Source organism: Telmatherina bonti, assembly GCF_933228915.1.
Source record: "Telmatherina bonti genome assembly, chromosome: 12".
Lineage (NCBI taxonomy): Eukaryota > Metazoa > Chordata > Actinopteri > Atheriniformes > Telmatherinidae > Telmatherina > Telmatherina bonti.
Window position 1 is genome coordinate 21,372,899 of NC_136610.1, and position 18,545 is coordinate 21,391,443.

The 18,545-nt window shown below is 41.8% G+C and overlaps 1 protein-coding gene across 1 annotated transcript; it reads right to left on the minus strand.

The window, feature by feature from the left end:
* Positions 1–380: 380 nt before the first annotated feature.
* Positions 381–18,409, minus strand: nox1 (NADPH oxidase 1; the record flags this gene model as incomplete). The annotated part of the gene is made up of 13 exons (XM_079250534.1): positions 381–507; positions 735–859; positions 950–1,096; positions 1,305–1,467; positions 2,854–3,095; positions 3,177–3,269; positions 3,387–3,516; positions 3,604–3,797; positions 8,429–8,574; positions 9,408–9,492; positions 17,137–17,247; positions 18,113–18,208; positions 18,365–18,409. 13 exons carry the CDS (start codon positions 18,407–18,409, stop codon positions 381–383), a joined length of 1,704 nt encoding a protein of 567 aa, XP_079106660.1.
* Between the last annotated feature and the right edge of the window lie 136 nt (positions 18,410–18,545).

The following is an 18,545-nucleotide window of genomic DNA, read 5'->3' on the forward strand; positions in this document are numbered from 1 at the left end:
CTTCCACATGTGCCAACACCTCACGTTTAAAAAAATATACATAAAAAAATTACAATCACGATGGCTGATTACCTTAACTATTTCTACAACAATTTTTAGGAACAGAAAATCCAAACCCCGAGACATGCTGATATAAGAAAATACACATGATTTATATATATTTATATATGTGTATATATATATATATATATATATATATATATATACTTTATCAGAGTGGGTGCACTGTAGACTAAAGTGTAAAACACACTTGAATATTTACACAGTTGGTCTTACAGCATTACTGCAATCCATTATCTTCAGATAATCTTCAGTGTAAAACTTCCCACTATTGTTCACCTTGAAAACCTCTCTGCTTTCCTGAAAGTGGTTTTTTTTTCTCAGAAATTCTCCTTGTTGAAGTAGAATTTGGTCTTGCGAGGATCCACATCTGAAAACTTCACACACTTCTTCTCCAAAACTTTTGCCAGAGCTACAGGGCCACATAAGAAAGTTCCAACCACAGCCCTGGTACAGAGGAGAAAAAAAAAAAAGGATTTGGTTGCTGACTTACATGTTCAAAATTCAAAAATTTACTTTAATATATAACAACAAAAAAAGCTGTACATCCAGACCCCATATGCACATTAACCTGGATTTTGAAACTTGTGACAAAGCTGATTGTAGCTATTATTTTCAAAAGGAATTTTAAAGATTTTCTTTTTCAAAAACAGAGGGGGAAAAAAAACTCTTACGTGGGGTTCTCTTTGCGAACTTGCTCAAACTCCTTGTCCCAGTTGGGTCGACCATAATGAGTTTTCTGTTTGAGTCCTGTGATCACATCTGTATCTTTATCAAAGTGAACCACCACGTGATCAGCCTGTGGGAACACAGAAATAACATGGGTGCGTTCAATCAGAAGTGACCTCATTGTTTTCCCAACCTTTGGACGGCTGATTCACACTCTTACATGGCTTTGATCCCATCCAGTCAGAAAGAGTTTGTAGGTGAGGAAATCCCCCATCCCTCTCTCCTCCATCTCTTTCTCCAGCACCTGTAGGAGGTCGGCAAACCACTCAAAGGCATGTGTTTCTCTGCAGAGCCAATAGAAATAGATCTGAAAGCAGGAAGCAGATGTAATGGGCATAAACAATCATCCTCTCACCAAAGGCCTGCTAAGTGGCGAATGATTCACCCTCTTACATGATCCTACTAGTGAAACACACAATAGTCTTTATGAAACTTCATGTTTTCTTACATAAATCCAAAAATATGAACCAGACATTCAGGTTTAAATGTCAAATTCCATATGTGAGAGCTTTTACCTTTCTGGTGCGAAGTGTGGGGTTTGAGTCTTTGAACTTGTACCAGATGGACTTGAGGATGGAAGCGAAGGGAGTGACACCAATGCCAGCTCCAACCAGCATGCTGACCTCGTAGTTGAACACGTCCTCGCTGGCTGTGCCAAAAGGTCCATCAACACCCATTCTGAGGACACACAGGAAATTAAAATAAATAAAAATAAATAAACTGAGTAACAAAATATAAACTTGCCAAGAAACCTGAGGCTGGCAGGTTTTTGTTAAAGTATCACTTGTTATAACTAATAATGATGCCAAACAAGAGGGTTGTTTATTTTGAAAGTGGTAGCAACTTTCTAAAACCCAATGAATGGGCTGAACTAAAACCCAAACCATGTAGGGATGTAGGGAACCAGCAAAATGGACAGAAAAGAAAAAAAAAATTAAATCAGCAGTTCATCCAAAATTTCTATACTGATATTGTCAACTCTTGGCATCCATTTGTGTGTTGAATTTTGGCTTTTAATTCTGTTATCAAATTTGTGACGGAAAACAGGAGATAAAACAAACTCTACCTGCTCTTACAAGGGCTTTTAATACATCATGGGTTTGTGAACTTGACTCATATGAGGGACTCAGATGTGACATATTTCTGACAGCAGACAAACATGAAGCAACAGAGAATCCACACCCATTTAACTGAGCACTTCACAGACACAAAGCACGGTTGGATTACAAGCACATCTGTTCCTGTTCATATCTAACCTGTTTTTACTGCTTTTACACATTTTCTGACACACAGCGATTAATTTACTTGTGACAGATTTTCTTTAGTTCTTCAATCTCTAATATGAAGTGCTGTATTTAGTACAGGATATGTGACGCGCGCTGTGTGAAGCACGTCAATACCACATTCTACCTCTATGAAAAGAGCTGTTCAAATAAAGTCTGCTGACTAATTTTTTTTAAAAACACCGTTAATATCTCCTGGGTGCATGTTCAAAGGTTAACTCCATTCTAAAAAAAACAAAAAAAAGCAAAAAAACAAAACCATTCAGTTTATTTTTGTACAGAAAAATATGTACCATGGAGCAGTGCAACATACCGTATCAGTCCTTTGATAACCAGAACTACAATTTTGGGACTATTTCTGCAAGTAAGTGATCAACACACAAATGAAAAACAAAAAGGCTGAAGCTTTAAGCACATTTAGCTGTAAAGGGAATTAATCCCACAATGGTCAGTAGTTGTAAGACTGGTTTATATTCTAGTTGGTGACATCTTGCAGAAAGATTTGCACTCTTTTTCTACTTATTCCTGCATGGACTGAAATGAATGGGTCATTGTATAACATTTCAAGCCCTTCATGATCAAATAATTAAATCCCTGGTGAGCATATTTTATTTAGGCAAATGTCCCTTCAAACAATTATTTTGATATGGTGACTACTAAACATGATCAGAATCAGAAGGTCCAATCTTTCTTCAACACCTTCCTTGCTTGTAAAATGGACCTTTACACAATCACTGTGGCCCGGAAAAGTGTGATTTTTATTTCATTTAAAAGTACTCACTTGGGTCCTTGTGCTCCTTCGGGTAGCTTCTGCATTATATCAATGAGTTTGTCTGTCCAATCTCCTGCCGAGCGGATGTGGACGCTGAAGAAGTCCTCCTCGGGGGCAGAGGTCATGGTGAACGGGTGCCACTCCAGTTGTGAGATGGACGGGCAGTTGAGAAAGACATACTGACCCACTTCCATTTTGAAGCCATTCTTCGCCAGCTGCAGCTCAAGCACTTTGGATGGTCGCATCACAATCTAAAAAAAACAGAGAGATCAGAGTGAGATGAACTACAAAAACATATAGCAGGTAGCAGGAGGAATACAAATGACACAAACCTTCCTGTATCGGACATGCTGCATGTATCGGATGAAACGCAGCAGACGCTCACAGAGGTAAATAATCATTGGGCCGATGACCCAATACCAGGTCTGAAAAAGGCAATGGAAAACAGATTCATATATTCATATTTTACTGGTGAAGATCTCATTATGTAAGATGGAGCCATATGTAAAAATGAATAAAAACGAAATGAAAACAAGACAAACCGCTGGAAATCCTCCATAAAACTGGGGGTTGGGGCATTCAGGAATCTTTCCCCAGTCATCGACACGGTCTTTACAAAAGCTGGTGTTGTGTGAGGGAACTGCTGTTATGTTTTGACTCCTCACAATGCGCCTGCAGACGAGACACAAGTAAAACCTGTTTGCAAAAACAACAAAAGTGTTCTGATAGAAGAAAAAAGAAAGCAGAGAGCTGTCCTACCCGGCTCCGTGAAAGACAAGACCGGCGAAGAAGATGATGAAGAGGTGATGCGTGTACCAGAACACTTCAAAGTAGCTCCGTCTGATGACCTCCATGGAGGAGGTGATGATGAGGATGAGTGCCAGAGTGATGATGACACCTGTGAGGCCAGCAATGGTGGTGAAGACGAAGTAGGTGGGAATCTGCTGAGGATCCTGAGGCAGAGCAGAAGAAAAGTAGATGATGCCATGTTGAGTTGGCTACGCTGCATCTCTTTTCTCTTTTGGACTGGGCATACTCTGATATTCACAAAAGACCAAAACAAGCACCATTGTTGATTGTCTATTTGTGTAGGACTCTGTTGCTCCCAGCACTCTGGTAGTGCCTCTGTGTGGACCTTCACTCCAGCCCTCTCTAATCAGTGGTAGGACTTGTCCATATCTGGCACTTCAGCTATTTGTCAGTGATACACCCCATGCAAGGGCTTGTCGCCCCATGATGGTTCCTCCATGTTGTTCTCCTCTAGGTTCCACTGTCTGAGACATTCACAAAGTGCTTCAGCCCTTGGGGTCATCTTCCTAATGTATTCATGGAGCTTGGATGTTTCATCTTGGATAGTGGCCCTGACAGTCAGTAGTCCTCTGCCTCCCTCTTTGAGCTTAAAACATTAATCTCTGAAATGCAGTCTAATGATCCAGTTTAGTTCCTTCATTGTAAATCACAGCCAAACATACACCAGCTCAGCAACCAGACTCCAGCAGAGGGCAGTCAGGAAAGAGGGAACTCGGAACATGGAGGCCTGACGGATTAGCTGAAACTCTCTGGGTGTGGTTCCTTTAAGGTTTGCAAGGTAAATGCTCCCTCTGTATTATCTCAGGACATAAAAACACAACTCAAAAGGAAACAAACAGGTTTTTCTATTAAACGGGTTTCTGTGCCAGAAAGACAAATTGTTTACTTTAAATTAAGTAAAACAAATACTGAAAGGGGAAAAATACTGCAAACCTTATTAACACCATTTCAATGTCAAATGCTCAGTCTGTGACAGTAAACTTACTTTAACTGAAAGAGCAAGTTTCCACCTATCATCAGCAAGATGGCACCTCACACTTATAATCAAGCAAATACCTGAAACTCAATGCACTGCACATACATGCATGCCGGAAGACAACCACAGCTCCTGGGGGATTCACAACACAGCACTAAATCTCACATCACTGTGCAGGAATGCAAAGTTAGGACACTGTTGCTACGGCTGCTTGTAGCAGGAAGGCTTCTATGCTGGGTCCTGAACTGGGTTTGACCCCATCTTAACAAGCTGGCAGGACAGTTCTTTTTGTTATTAGCTAGCAGGGCTTTATCACACACATACTTGTGTTCTTTACCCTAATAGCCACGGGCAGACTTTTTAGTGTTACTGCACAATGTTCACAGCAGAATCACAAAGAAGGCACAAAAACCTGATTTACTGTCATCCTTTGCCTGGAAGTCTTGCAGGACAATAGGCTTAGTATGCAGCACGATGGTACTGAACTCCAGCCAACATACACTTATAGGTCTATAGAATAACTGAGACGCAGACAGGATTTCACTTGGGGAATCAAAATAACAGCACAACAGATGAATGCATTAGTAAAAAAAAAAAAAAAAAATATATATATATATATACTGACTCTCAGGGCAGGATTGTACAAGCCTGCAGACGGAAACATGTTTGGCTCCCTGTGTGAATGAATACTGCTGCATAATGTAATAGATTCCACAAAAAGAAGATACACAAAAAATACAAATTTTCTCTGACTGTAGTGCAGCAGAGCATTCAGGAAATTCTTTCAGCAGCTCTTTACCAAGATCATCCTGTGCTAGTCTCTCGAGCTCAGTCTGGAGATCACAGTCACGGACTCATCACACTGTGAGGTTTACAGCAGACAAGAAGGAAAGGTTCTGCATGCTGAGACTGGTTCAAGCTGGCAGGGTAATTAAACAGCTTATGTCCATACTTTGGAAGACAGCCTTATACCCAAAGAGATGAGTCAGGCTACATTCCACCATCTAACTCGTATTTAAAAAAAATTTTATGTGTGAGGATGCAGATGCATTGTCTTGATAGATTCAAGCAGGGCGCTACATAGAAACCCTTTATGTAATCTGTCAACATCATGAGCTGAAATTCCTTATTTGATAGCAGATATGGTGTGTTTGTCTGTATAACCACAAGATCAGCAGTTACGCCATCCCCCAGTCACACAGGAAGCCTCCCATTTGAGCCAAGAAGCAGCAGAGGTGATTTGTTTAAAGCAGATCAGCAGAGAATGAGAACATTACAGGCTGAGTGTGCTATACTGCAACAACAACCCTCCCACCGCTTGTTACAACGATAAATCTGAAACCTTCAAAATGTGGTGTAATTCTGTATTTAAACAGAGTTCATATTACTAATGCAGCCACTCATTGTTGCACAGACCAAAAGATATCACACAGTTAATGTTGTTTTAAAACGGTGGCATAAAAAATAAAAATGCATGCAGTGAAAATAGGCGTACAGTTGAGAGATGTACCTACTTTTGGTTTAAGGTACTCACTTTAATTTGCAGGACCATTTTACATATATATGCTTCTTTTTAAAGTGCTCAAGCTGCTTCAGCTGTGTTAAAATCTTTTCTATATAAACCTGCTTGTGTCCTTCCCAGTGATTTTGCCCTGAAACTGGCAAGATTTATTTGGATTAGCACAAAAAAGCAAGCACTTATCTAATTTGCAATTGCTTTAAATTCACTTTTCATGTTTGGAGACACACAACAGGAAAAACCTACTAACCCAACCTGCGTTCCTGTTTTCCTCCAGAGCAACACCAATGCTCATTAGGGCTAATTCTAAAACCCTGTAGAAAATCTGTCAAAACATTTCATGTTTTGATGAAGGTGAGTTGAAAGTGCTGTGTAATATATAACTCCGAAATAAGCTCAGCTGGGTGGAGATCTGTTGACCATAAAAGGGCAGAGTCCACCTTTCACATCAATTCACATAATTTTTGTTCCCATCAGCACTAAAGACATTTCAGGCCATTTCTAAAGACCTGACCTCCAGTCACTGCAACTTCCGCCTCCTTTTCACACAGCAGACTGTCATGAATAAGGCTTCCACCCTGCAAGTTTCAGGTATGTCACAACCATCAATACTTCCCCATTTACGCCTCGCCAAATAAATAAATTAAGCCATCACCTGGATTTAATTAAACAAATAGGTGAAGCCTCCTGTGGAATAATTACTACACGGGAAACAATAAGTTGATTCCTATTTCTTAAACAACCATGACGAAGACACGTCTTTTGGTTGTTGAAAAGATGTTAGCCTGTTTAAAAAGGGTCAAATCATTGGCATCAAGCAGACAAAGCATCTAAGGAGAACTGCTTTAGCAGAACTGCTAAAATTGAGTTCTGAACTGTCCAATGCATCATCAAAATCAGGAAAGACAGTTGGGAACAGTCTGGGAGGAAATGTGGCCAGAAAAAAAAAAAAAAACTTGAATGATTGTAATCGGCAATCGCTTAAACAGTTGTTTAAATCGAATCGAAGAAAAACCATTGGTAGAACTTAAGCCATGTCTAATAGTGAAAGTAAGGTCATCTCCACACGCACAATGTAAGTGGAGCTCAAGGGATTGGGCTGAACAGCTGTGTAGCCATTAGAAAACCAATTCTCAGTGAAGCTAACAAGAGAAAAAGGCTTCTGTTAGCTAGGGAGCATATAGATTGGACTCTGGAGTAATGAAACAAGGCCATGTGGTTTGATAAGTCCAGATTTACCCTGTTCCAGAGTGATGGCTGCATCAGGGTATGAATTAGGCAGATGAAGTAATGGAGCTATTATGTCCGGTACTGACTATAGAAGCCTGCAGGAGCGGTGTGATAATCCGGCATTGCTGCTGTTGTTCAGGTCTATGCTCAGCAACAACATGTGTACAGAAGAATGAGGTTTGCAGACTATCCGAACATACTGAAAGACCAGGTTATTCCATCATGTCTGATGGCACAGGCATAATTCCAAGATGACAATGCCAGGATTCATTAGACACAAATTTTGAAACAGTTATTCAGGAAGCATCAGATCTTTTTTTTTTTTTTACACATAGATTGACCCCCAGAGTCCAGGACATGAATCTTTGGAGACCTGCTGGAGGAGGCTTTGCAAAGTGGTTGGAATCTCGCATCATCAATACAAGATCTTTGTGAAAACACTAGATAACACAAATATGACACTGTTGAAGGTTGTTACAGCAACGCCAGCTGGTAGCCACAGTCAGTCTTGCAGCAGAGACAGAGTATCTGCATTGTCTGTGCCACATTTGATGGTTAAATTTATATTACTCTCCTGACAATTTTACAAGCCTGTAACAAGTCTAAATGTTTCAAATTTACTTTGTATAAATGCTAAAACTCTGAGTTAGGATTATGAATATCGAGCTGACATCGTAAAAATAGCTCAGCGCTGGTGAATTTAGTGACGGTAGTAAAGCGGCAGATTGCTGCTAAGAGAATATTTGGGCCTCAACTTCTTACTGCTGTAAAGGCTAAGTATGCAACCATTAATATAATGTAGGCAATTTTGAATTTTGTTATGTATCTATCACTTTCAATTTGTCAATCCATTAACAAATATACCCCTAACCAGCCACACAATACTCACATCACTTCAACCACTTTTGGAGACTGGGTGACTCCCATTTACTTATACATATATTGCCTTTTAATATAGAGTTAGGATGGACCTCACACCACTTTAAACTCTATCTAAAAGAATTGAAAATGTGCTTTTTACATTGTGATGGATGCATTTGATGACTTACGATATCGGTCTTGCGGATGGGGTTCAAATAAGTGGTGTTCTCTGCGTCCTCCAGGCTGGATAGAGCTGTGCTGAGTTCATCATAAACACCTTGTCTGCTGTTGTTGTACCACTCCACATTCAGCAAATGGGCGATCACGTGAACAGCTGTCAGAACACACAGATACTTCATGATGCTGGTTGAATTTTTTTTTTTAAAATCTGCCCTAAACTCTGTTAGGCAGCAAAAATATGGACAATCTGGAAGAAATGTAGAATTTTATTGCTATTTCTTTCATCTTCTTGTAGACAGTATTTTATTTGATGTATTTCAGTCTCAGCACACAATCATGAGTGAAATAGGTTTATGTCACCCTTCGGGAAATTGCCTGGTAACTTGCAGTTTATCGTAACACTGATAAGATTCAAGTTGGACATGTTTGCACAGTGTAGACTGCGCTGTGCAGAAAGAACACATTGTGTTCATGTGAATTGTTTAGGCGCTTGTGAATAAAGAATAGCTGCCCCATGGTTTTCCTTCACCGACAACTGAAGTTTCAGCTAACATTAAAAACTTAACTGCTTAATTTGATATTAGATATTAAATGTACAAATATGTTAACAGATGAAAACTCCAACATGAATGTCACTGGAAAAAAAAGTGGCAAAACCTGAAATCTGAATGCTTCACTCGTCTTCAAATCTGCAGCTCAACAAAATGCTGCTTCACCAAATCACATTCATCAAAGCAGGTATTTGTGCCAAATATTGAACAAATTACTTCCCAATCTTTCACATTAAGCTCACAAACACTATTGGTGACATACAGCCCAACTTTATGTCTCCTCAGCTCAGTAAAAAGGCATCGTAATGTTTCTAACAGATAAAACTAATGCTGTTTGTACTGATGAATGTTCAGCACATGTAAAGCTGAACATTTTAGTGTGAAGCACTTGAATGAAAAGTGAGCCTGAGAATGAGAAATTCATGCACCAATTCACCTGTCATCAGAGCGATCATGTATGCCACCAGCTTATGGAAGCTCAGATTTTTGTCCAGCTGTTTCCTCATTGTTCTGATGCAACACTGAGAAGATTCAGAAAGGAGGACAGTAGGGAGTAAATCAGAAACACATTCCCAAAACAGAAACATACGTGTTCTGTGTTTTAGCAGCAGGCCAGCAGATTAGGAAGTGGTGGGCTAAAAATCAGGATGTGTCCAATTCATCAATTTAAGAAAATTTTCGATAAGTCTAAAAACAGTAAATTCATTGTACAGCTTCAGAAAACGATAGCAGAGACAAACAACCACCAATTAAATATTTACTGCATCAAAACTAATATTCTAATGTGCAATATAAACATATTAAAAGGAATTTCATGAATGCCACCATAAAGTATAAGGGGATTGGTCTGAAGACATCTGTAAATAAGTCTAACATGTTGAACAATGCTTCAGAGAGCCTCGCCTTGCTGCGACATGTGTGGAGACCCACAGGGATACTGGACAGACTAAGAACATTAAACCCCTCCACCCCCCCATTCCTTTTTTTGCAGAAAGCATGCTTAATTGTTATTTTTCTTTCTAATATGTGTTTAACTCTGTGTTCAGTAGTTTCAGATATACAGAAGATACACTTATAATTACTACAGATGTTCTGGGAGGTCACGGTTAATATGAGCAATTTACACAGGCATCTCAGGTGGCTTAGGGGGGTCCTTGCGATTGAAACAAGGAAGTGCTCTGTAAGCTACGTTCATTACGTACAGCCACCGGTTGAAATGCGTGTTTTTGTGTTACAGAAATAAAGTGGATGTCACGTTTCTTCACTCATGCACGCTTGGGAGTCCTTTGTGTTCAAGTGTGCAACAAATATTGGAGGCACCGCTGGGATGATTAACGTCGCGGCTGGGATTTCACTCTGATTCACGGCACGGGGAGTGCGCGGCATCGGGGGCGCGCAGCTACGGGAGCGCGCCTGCATCGAACGCCATGGATCTGGAGGAACTTGCAGAGACGCTCTCCCAAAAACTGTGGCGTCTACAGCTTGCTCAGCTCAGAGAAGTGTGTGAACAAGCCAAAATCCCAAGTGGAAATGTCACAACAAGGCGAGCGTTAATCAAACAAATAACAGAATCGATGGACATTGTAATTAATGATGAAGAGGAAGATGTAGCAAAGTCATATCTTCGAACTATGATTAAATCAGTGGAACAAGTCACAGAAACTGTGGAAAATGCAGAGAACACACAACCCCATTTTACCGGCCATGCTCTGCAGGAAGATGTTAGGTCAAGTGAGAGAGTAATCACTACATCAGTGACACCAGAACCAGTGTCCCAAAACTACATACCTACATCAGTGAACAGGCTTCCAGAAGTTACAATCAGGAGAAATTTTAAGATCTGTGGCCAGATAGGGGAAAAGGGACAGAAGGACAGGCTGTCCTACACCAATTTGATGCATCAGATTGAGCGAGGCTTAAATAAGGGACACAGTGAAACTGAAGTGGTGGAAGCAGTGATTAAAGCAATCAGTCCTGGTCTAAGTATCCGTGATATGCTTGAAATACTTTCCCAGTTGAAAACCATTTTAAAGGGGCATTTCAAAGAAGATAGTTCTGAAGACATTTATCACAAGCTTGTCAACATCACACAAGACAGTCGAGTCTCCTCAAAACTTTTTATTCAGAGCAATCGAGCTCAAAGAGAGACTTTTACTTTCATCTCGAGAAGTGGGGTCCGATGAGCGGTACAGTTCTGAGTTCATCCAGAGGAAATTCCTGAGGTCAGTTAGTACTGGGTTATTGAGTGACCATATCAAGTTCCAACTTAAGCCTTATCTTGATGATCTAGCTGTAACAGATGAGATACTTATAGATAGGATGAATGAAGCTGCTAGTGTTGAGCCAGAAAGACAAACCAAGCAGAGAAAGAACACAACAAGAACCCCTAAAGTTGGCGAGCTACATACAGAAATGCAGCCATGTCAGCCAAGCCAGGGTGGAGCTGAAGCAAGAGTGAGGGTGCTGGAGCAAACCGCAGAAGTGGTAAAACCCAAAAGCCGCAAAACACCTCCAGTTGTCAGTTCGAGAGAGAGTGAACTCTATGAGACTGTGAAATTACTCAGGGAGGAAATTGCTGAAATCAGGAAAAGCATGTCTAGCCCTCAGTCCAGTCACCACATAAGGAGAACTGCAAGGAGAGGATGCAAAGCATGCCATGAACAGGGTATGGGTGATCGGTGTGAACATTGCTTTAAGTGCGGGCTGGCAGGACACTTATCCAGGGGCTGCAGAGGAAACTGGGGACTGGAAGGTAGCTCTGACGGAAGGAAAGCAGCAATTCAGACTGTCACACCCTCACGATCTCTCACCCCAAGCCAAACGGAAAGGGATGATGAAACGCACAAGCGGCTCTGTGACCGTATTAGACAGCTCGAAGCACAGTTAGAGCAAAAACAGAGAACTACGGAAACAGTGGGGGCAACATATGCCAGCCATCTCTCATTGCGTCATCATGCTAAACTGAAGGCTCTTGTTGGGAAAAAGTGCCTGGTTGACTGTAGCTTTGAAGGAGTAGCAACTCAAGCATTGTGGGACACAGGGTCCCAAGTGACAATTATCAATGACAACTGGAGGAAGTCCTGGCTTCCACATATCAAACTAAGATGCACAAGTGAACTCCTGGGTGAGGGTGAGTCCTTGGTGGGTAAGGCTGCAAACCAGACCCCAATACCTTTTGTAGGCTGGGTTGAGCTAAAATTTAGACTTGGATCAAACCAGGGTCCACACACTGAACTGCTTGTGCCAGTGCTTGTTACCAATGAACCTGGAGTAGCAGAACCTCCAATTATTGGCTACAATGTCATTGAGCACTTAGTGAAGAATGGGATGGAACATTACCCAGAGATCACACAAACAGTGGTAAAAGATGCCTTCTCTATTGATTGTAAGAAAGCTGATGTGCTGATCCACATTGTAAATAATGGTAATCTCAGTAGCCAAGACGGTCTAGTGAAAGTGGCCCGTTTAAAGACTGTTGTTCCAGCAGGTCAGACCAGAGAAATTAAATGTAGTGTGAGAACAGGTCCCCTTGCATCAAAACAGGAAGTCATCTTTGAGCCAGAGGAGTTTCCAAAACAGATAGAAGGACTGATAATCCATGAAACTGTGGTCTGCCTGCAGAAGGGAACCAGGTCTACAGTGACCATTCCAGTCACTAATGACAGTCACCATGATATTAGCCTTACACCTCGCACAGTCCTGGGTCAGCTGCAGCAATTCAAGGCTATCTATCCAGTAGATGTGCGACCAGTCAGTGGAAGTGGGAAAATTAAAAAGGGTGAAGGTGATAGTGGCGAGGGAAACGACGTGGGTAATGTCCCTGAGAAACAACAAGGGGAACATAGACAACCCCACACAGACAGTACAGGATTGTGGGACCCCCCAGTGTCAGTGGAACATCTCACTCCAGACCAGCAAGAAAAGGTGAAGTTAATCCTTCGAGAGGAGTGTAATGCATTCTCTAAGGATGAGGACGATGTGGGGAGCATTCCCTCCTTGCAGTTGAAAATCAGGCTGAGTGACACTACTCCTGTAAGGCGCACCTACATATCTGTGCCAAAACCACTTCTGAAGGAGGTGAAGGAATATTTGGAGGACCTGCTGAATAGGGGATGGGTCCAGAAATCACGGTCCCCATATTCATCACCAATAGTCTGTGTACGTAAGAAGGATGGAAGCCTACGTCTGTGTGTGGATTACAGGGAGCTAAATCGTAAATCTATACCGGACCGCCACCCCATCCCCCGAGTACAAGACATGCTGAATAGCTTGAGTGGGAGCGCCTGAATTTCTGTGCTGGACCAGGGCAAAGCGTACCATCAAGGGTTCCTCGAAGAGAGTACCAGACAACTTACCGCCTTCATAACACCTTGGGGCTTGTATGAGTGGGTTAGGATCCCCTTTGGACCGTCTTCAGCTCCAGCAGAGTTCCAACGCAGTATGGAGGAGTGCCTTGCAGGATTAAGAGATGAAACATGCCAGCCATATTTGGACGACAATCTGGTCCACAGTCGATCTTTTGAGGAACATCTGCATGATCTAAGGGTGGTGCTGCAGCGCTATCAAGCCCATGGTGTAAAATTGACACCAAAGAAATGTGAAGTCTTCAAAGATAAGGTGAAGTTTTTGGGAAAGATTGTATCCAAAGATGGCTATAGTATGGACCCGGCTGAGATAGCACCAGTGCAAGCTCTTAAAGATCGTACACCAAAAACTGTGGGAGACCTGAGAAAAATGTTGGGATTTCTATCCTACTACCGTCCGTTCATTCCAAATTTCTCCAGGATCGCTAAACCACTATACAGTCTTTTTTCTACAGACAAAGCGCCAGATAACAGTACACAAAAATCAGGTTCCAGTTGTACCAAGGGGAAAAAGAAGAAATCAGAGCATCTCTCTTCAAGTCGGCAAATCACTTGGACACAGCAACACCAGGATGTACTCTGCCAACTGATAGACTACCTGTTATGCCCCCCCCCTGTTAGGCTACCCGGACTTTGAGAAGCCATTTGTGTTACATTGTGATGCCTCCCAAGAGGGGCTGGGAGCAGTCCTATACCAGAGGCAACAGGGTAAGCTGGTGGTCATTGGTTATGGGTCAAGAACGCTAACTGCCCCAGAGAAAAATTACCATCTGCACTCTGGAAAGTTAGAATTTTTGGCAATGAAGTGGGCTATCTGTGAGAGGTTCAGGGAGTACCTGTTCTATGCACCCTCCTTCATGGTTTACACCGACAATAACCCCTTAACCTACGTTCTGACCACAGCTAAGCTGAATGCCACGACACCGGTGGATTGCGGAGTTAGCAGACTTCAACTTCTCAATCAAGTACCGACCAGGGAAAGCCAATGGAGATGCGGATGGCCTGTCACGGATGCCGCTTGATATGGAGCAGTACATGCACACATGCTCACAGGAGATGGAACCGGAGGTCATCACATCTGTCACACAGGCAATTCAACTAACGGTCCATGAAGCAGAGCCCTGGATGTGTCCTGCCACTATAAATGCAATCTGCACTGAGGGTGATGCTAAGCAGATAACTTCCCCCATAGCAGAAATTCCGAGGGAAAAGCTCAGAAAAGCCCAAGAAAATGATCCAATAATAGGAAAAGTGCGGAAGTTTGTGATGGAAAAACAGTGGCCACACTGGAGTGGAATGAGCTGGCGGGATGGCACTTCTGTTCTGGCTAGAGAAAGAAAGAAGCTGTATGTCAATGAAGATGGCATCTTGTATAGGAAATCGGCTACCAGAACTCAGCTAGTGTTACCCACAACATTCCATCAGCTAGTCTTCAGAGAGTTGCATGAGGAAATGGGACACCTTGGAGTGGAGAGAACACTAAGCTTGGTTCGTGACCGGTTTTACTGGCCACATATGAGGAGGGACGTGGACCATTATGTGACCAAAGTTTGCAGCTGTCTGAAACGCAAGCGGCCAAATACGCAAACCAGAGCACCGCTGGTCAACATAGTCACCACATATCCATTTGAGCTAGTCTCAGTTGATTATCTACATCTGGAAAGCTGTAAAGGAGGATATGAGTACATTTTAGTAATCATAGATCACTTCACACGCTTTGCCCAGGCGTATGTATGCACAAACAAGTCAGCAAAAACTGCAGCTGAAAAGATCTTTGGAGATTTTGCCCTAAAGTTTGGATTTCCGGCCAAATTACATCATGATCAGGGCAAGGAATTTGAAAATAAGCTGTTCTTGAAACTGGAAAAGTATTGTGGCATCAAGGGTTCACACACCACACCCTATCACCCTGCTGGAAACGGTCAGGTCGAGAGATTTAATCGGACACTGCTCTCTATGCTCAGAAACCTGACAGAGGATGCCAAATCAGATTGGAAAAGTTCCCTAGCCAAAGTAGTACACGCGTACAATTGTACATGAGTGAAGCAACAGGGTATGCGCCATATTACCTTCTTTATGGCAGAAGTCCCCGCTTACCTGTGGACATCATGTTTGGAGTGACTCCTAGTGAACAGACAGCTTCCCAAAGTGACTATGCCAGCAAGTGGAGAAAACGGATGCAAGAAGCTTACAAGTTGGCATCAGAGACAGTTCGGAAGGAACAAAACAGAGCAAAGGCAAGATATGATCAGAGAGCTTATGGAGTAGAATTAGAGCCAGGAAGCAGAGTGTTAGTGCGGAACTTCAAAGACCGAGGGGGACCTGGGAAGCTCAGGTCATACTGGGAGGAGGATGTGTATGTGGTGACAGAGAGAAGACACAAGGAGAGTCCTGTGTACACAGTACGTCCTGAACGGGGTCCGGGTAAAACCCGAGTTTTGCACAGAAATCTGCTTCTGCCGTGTGACTTCCTACCTGTGGAGGAAGTAGAAGAAGAGGTAACAGTGGAAAAGAGGAAACAGACAGCGGACAAAAGGAAGAAAAGGACTGAACACCTGAGGAGAAGCAACGACAGTAGCTCAGAAGATGAGCAGAGCTGGAGAGCCATCCGCACACAACCAGGAAATGCAGCTGACGACGACGGAGATCAGCTGAGAATAGGGGAGGATGAGGTCGGATCACAAGCAGCTGGGGGACAACCAGTGCAGGATGGAGAGATGGAGCCTGAGGTGCAAACTGAGGAGGAGGCAGCAGAGGAGCGGGAGATGTCATCTGATGAAGCAGACGGAGCAGACCCAGAACCACCATCATCTTTCAGAAGACAGTATCCTTTTAGAATGAGAAACCCGCCTAAGACACTTACCTATGACACATTAGGCCAACCATCAATCAGGTGTAGACACAAATAATGTTCACAGTTAGAGGTAGATTGCATGAGTTCATAGTGATTGTTGGTTATAGAAGTGACCGTTCATTAAGTGTTAATTCAAGAATTGGATAAGGAACAATTAGGCACTGCAGAAAATAGATTTCTATTAAAAATGACTAACTAGAGCTAAAACATCCACATGAAGTTATACTAGTATGTAATGCATACCATAACACGTGGGTCTGAGTAATAGATAAGGTAGTAGGAATAAGGTGAAAAACCTTTCAGGCTGAGACACAACCTGCATTATCGCAGAGTTACCTTTCAGATGTTACCTGGCCAGTAATGTCTAACAGTGACAAGTGGCATAAAAAGGGGGATGAATGCCCTGTCAGTGACCGTGAATACGCACGGAGTGTCTTGAGTGACTGACCCCCAGATAACCTGCCACAAAACCAGTTGAAGACATGCCTTGCTCTGGATGTCATCTATGTCGGGACGACATTTATTTTTGTAGGGGAGGGTGTGGAGACCCACAGGGATACTGGACAGACTAAGAACATTAAACCCCTCCACCCCCCCATTCCTTTTTTTGCAGAAAGTATGCTTAATTGTTATTTTTCTTTCTAATATGTGTTTAACTCTGTGTTCAGTAGTTTCAGATATACAGAAGATACACTTATAATTACTACAGATGTTCTGGGAGGTCACGGTTAATATGAGCAATTTACACAGGCATCTCAGGTGGCTTAGGGGGGTCCTTGCGATTGAAACAATGAAGTGCTCTGTAAGCTACGTTCATTACGTACAGCCACCGGTTGAAATGCATGTTTTTGTGTTACAGAAATAAAGTGGATGTCACGTTTCTTCACTCATGCACGCTTGGGAGTCCTTTGTGTTCAAGTGTGCAACACATGTAAACATCAACTTACCACAAAGGAGCCTCGAATCAGAGAAAGCAAGTTTCTGCAGACCGGGAGGAGGATCAGCAGACAGTTGAAATTCAGGACGGCTGCAGGAGCTCTGGCCCACGCCAGGGCAGACTGAAGGATGCAATAAACACAGATTCACATAAGGAAATGAGATCAATCCCTTTACTGGAAAGCAGGAACTAAACTTTTTTTTTTTTTTTTTTTTAACCAGAATACCACATTTTAAAATATTAATGGCAATGACTCTTTTATGGTTTAGCTATTCTTATGATTGAAAATGAAAATGATCAGCATCTACACTGCTATGATACATTTCTGTTTGTTTTTTGTTTTTTTTTTTACTATTCATGTTAAGGCATATCAAATATGCTATAAATGCAATACATTAGGGAAATTCTAGGTTTTGTCTATCAAAATATAACTAAAAACGAGAAAAAATTATGCAGATAAATACAACATGTTTTTGTAGCTGTATTAATTCACGTATACTTATTTTCTCTTTGCTGCGTGAGTTTATCAATTCATTTGTTGAATATTGACTAGCTCTTAGTTAATCAAATCTAGCTCTAACATCATTATTGCACTACTGGCCTCCTACGTCGACCTTAACTATTTGACAAAGACTTTTAATTAAAACTACAACAATGATTTTCTGTTTTTGTCTGTGCTTTTTATTTGATTTATGTACCTTTCTTAAATTCCAGTTTGTTTATTTCTGTTCTTTCTGTATTTTTTCTTTTGTAAAATATATAACTCCAATACAAATATAGTATTAAAAAAAAAAAAAAAAAAAATTTTCTTCTTAACATCAATTTCTACTCAATTGAAACAAGGACTTGTAGCTGTGGTGAAGTCTTCACTGAAGTCACAACACAACGTTTCCTGACGTGTCTATAACCACTCAACAAAAGTAATAAATGAAGCATGACAGCTGACATCTCCTTTCTGTCCAGGTGTTCCAGGTCTCTTTACTCACCCCTAACAGATGACGTGTGTAGTAAAACTGAGGTCCTTGGTCATAGAAGAGGTAAAACCAGACAAAAAGAAAGATGTTGATGCCCATCCAAACCACCTAGAAAACACAGTCAGCTTTACTTTTCCATACCACATGATCATTGTTTATATGCCAGTTATGCACAAAATTTGTGCAGTTTTCCAATCTTTTATGCACATACAAACACTCCAGAAATGGAAAAACTCTCATCCTAAAGTGTTAAGACAAACTAACCAGCATAACAGCTGTAAATCCATTGTTGATAATCCAGTTCCCCATGATGAACACTTTGTGCCACAGCCTCCTTGCATCCTCAGCCTTGCCCATACCTTTGGTTTTATACATCCCTGTCCAGACTCCTCCCTCCTCCTCCTGCTCCTCCTCCTCCACAGGTGCATACGTGGGGAGACATAAG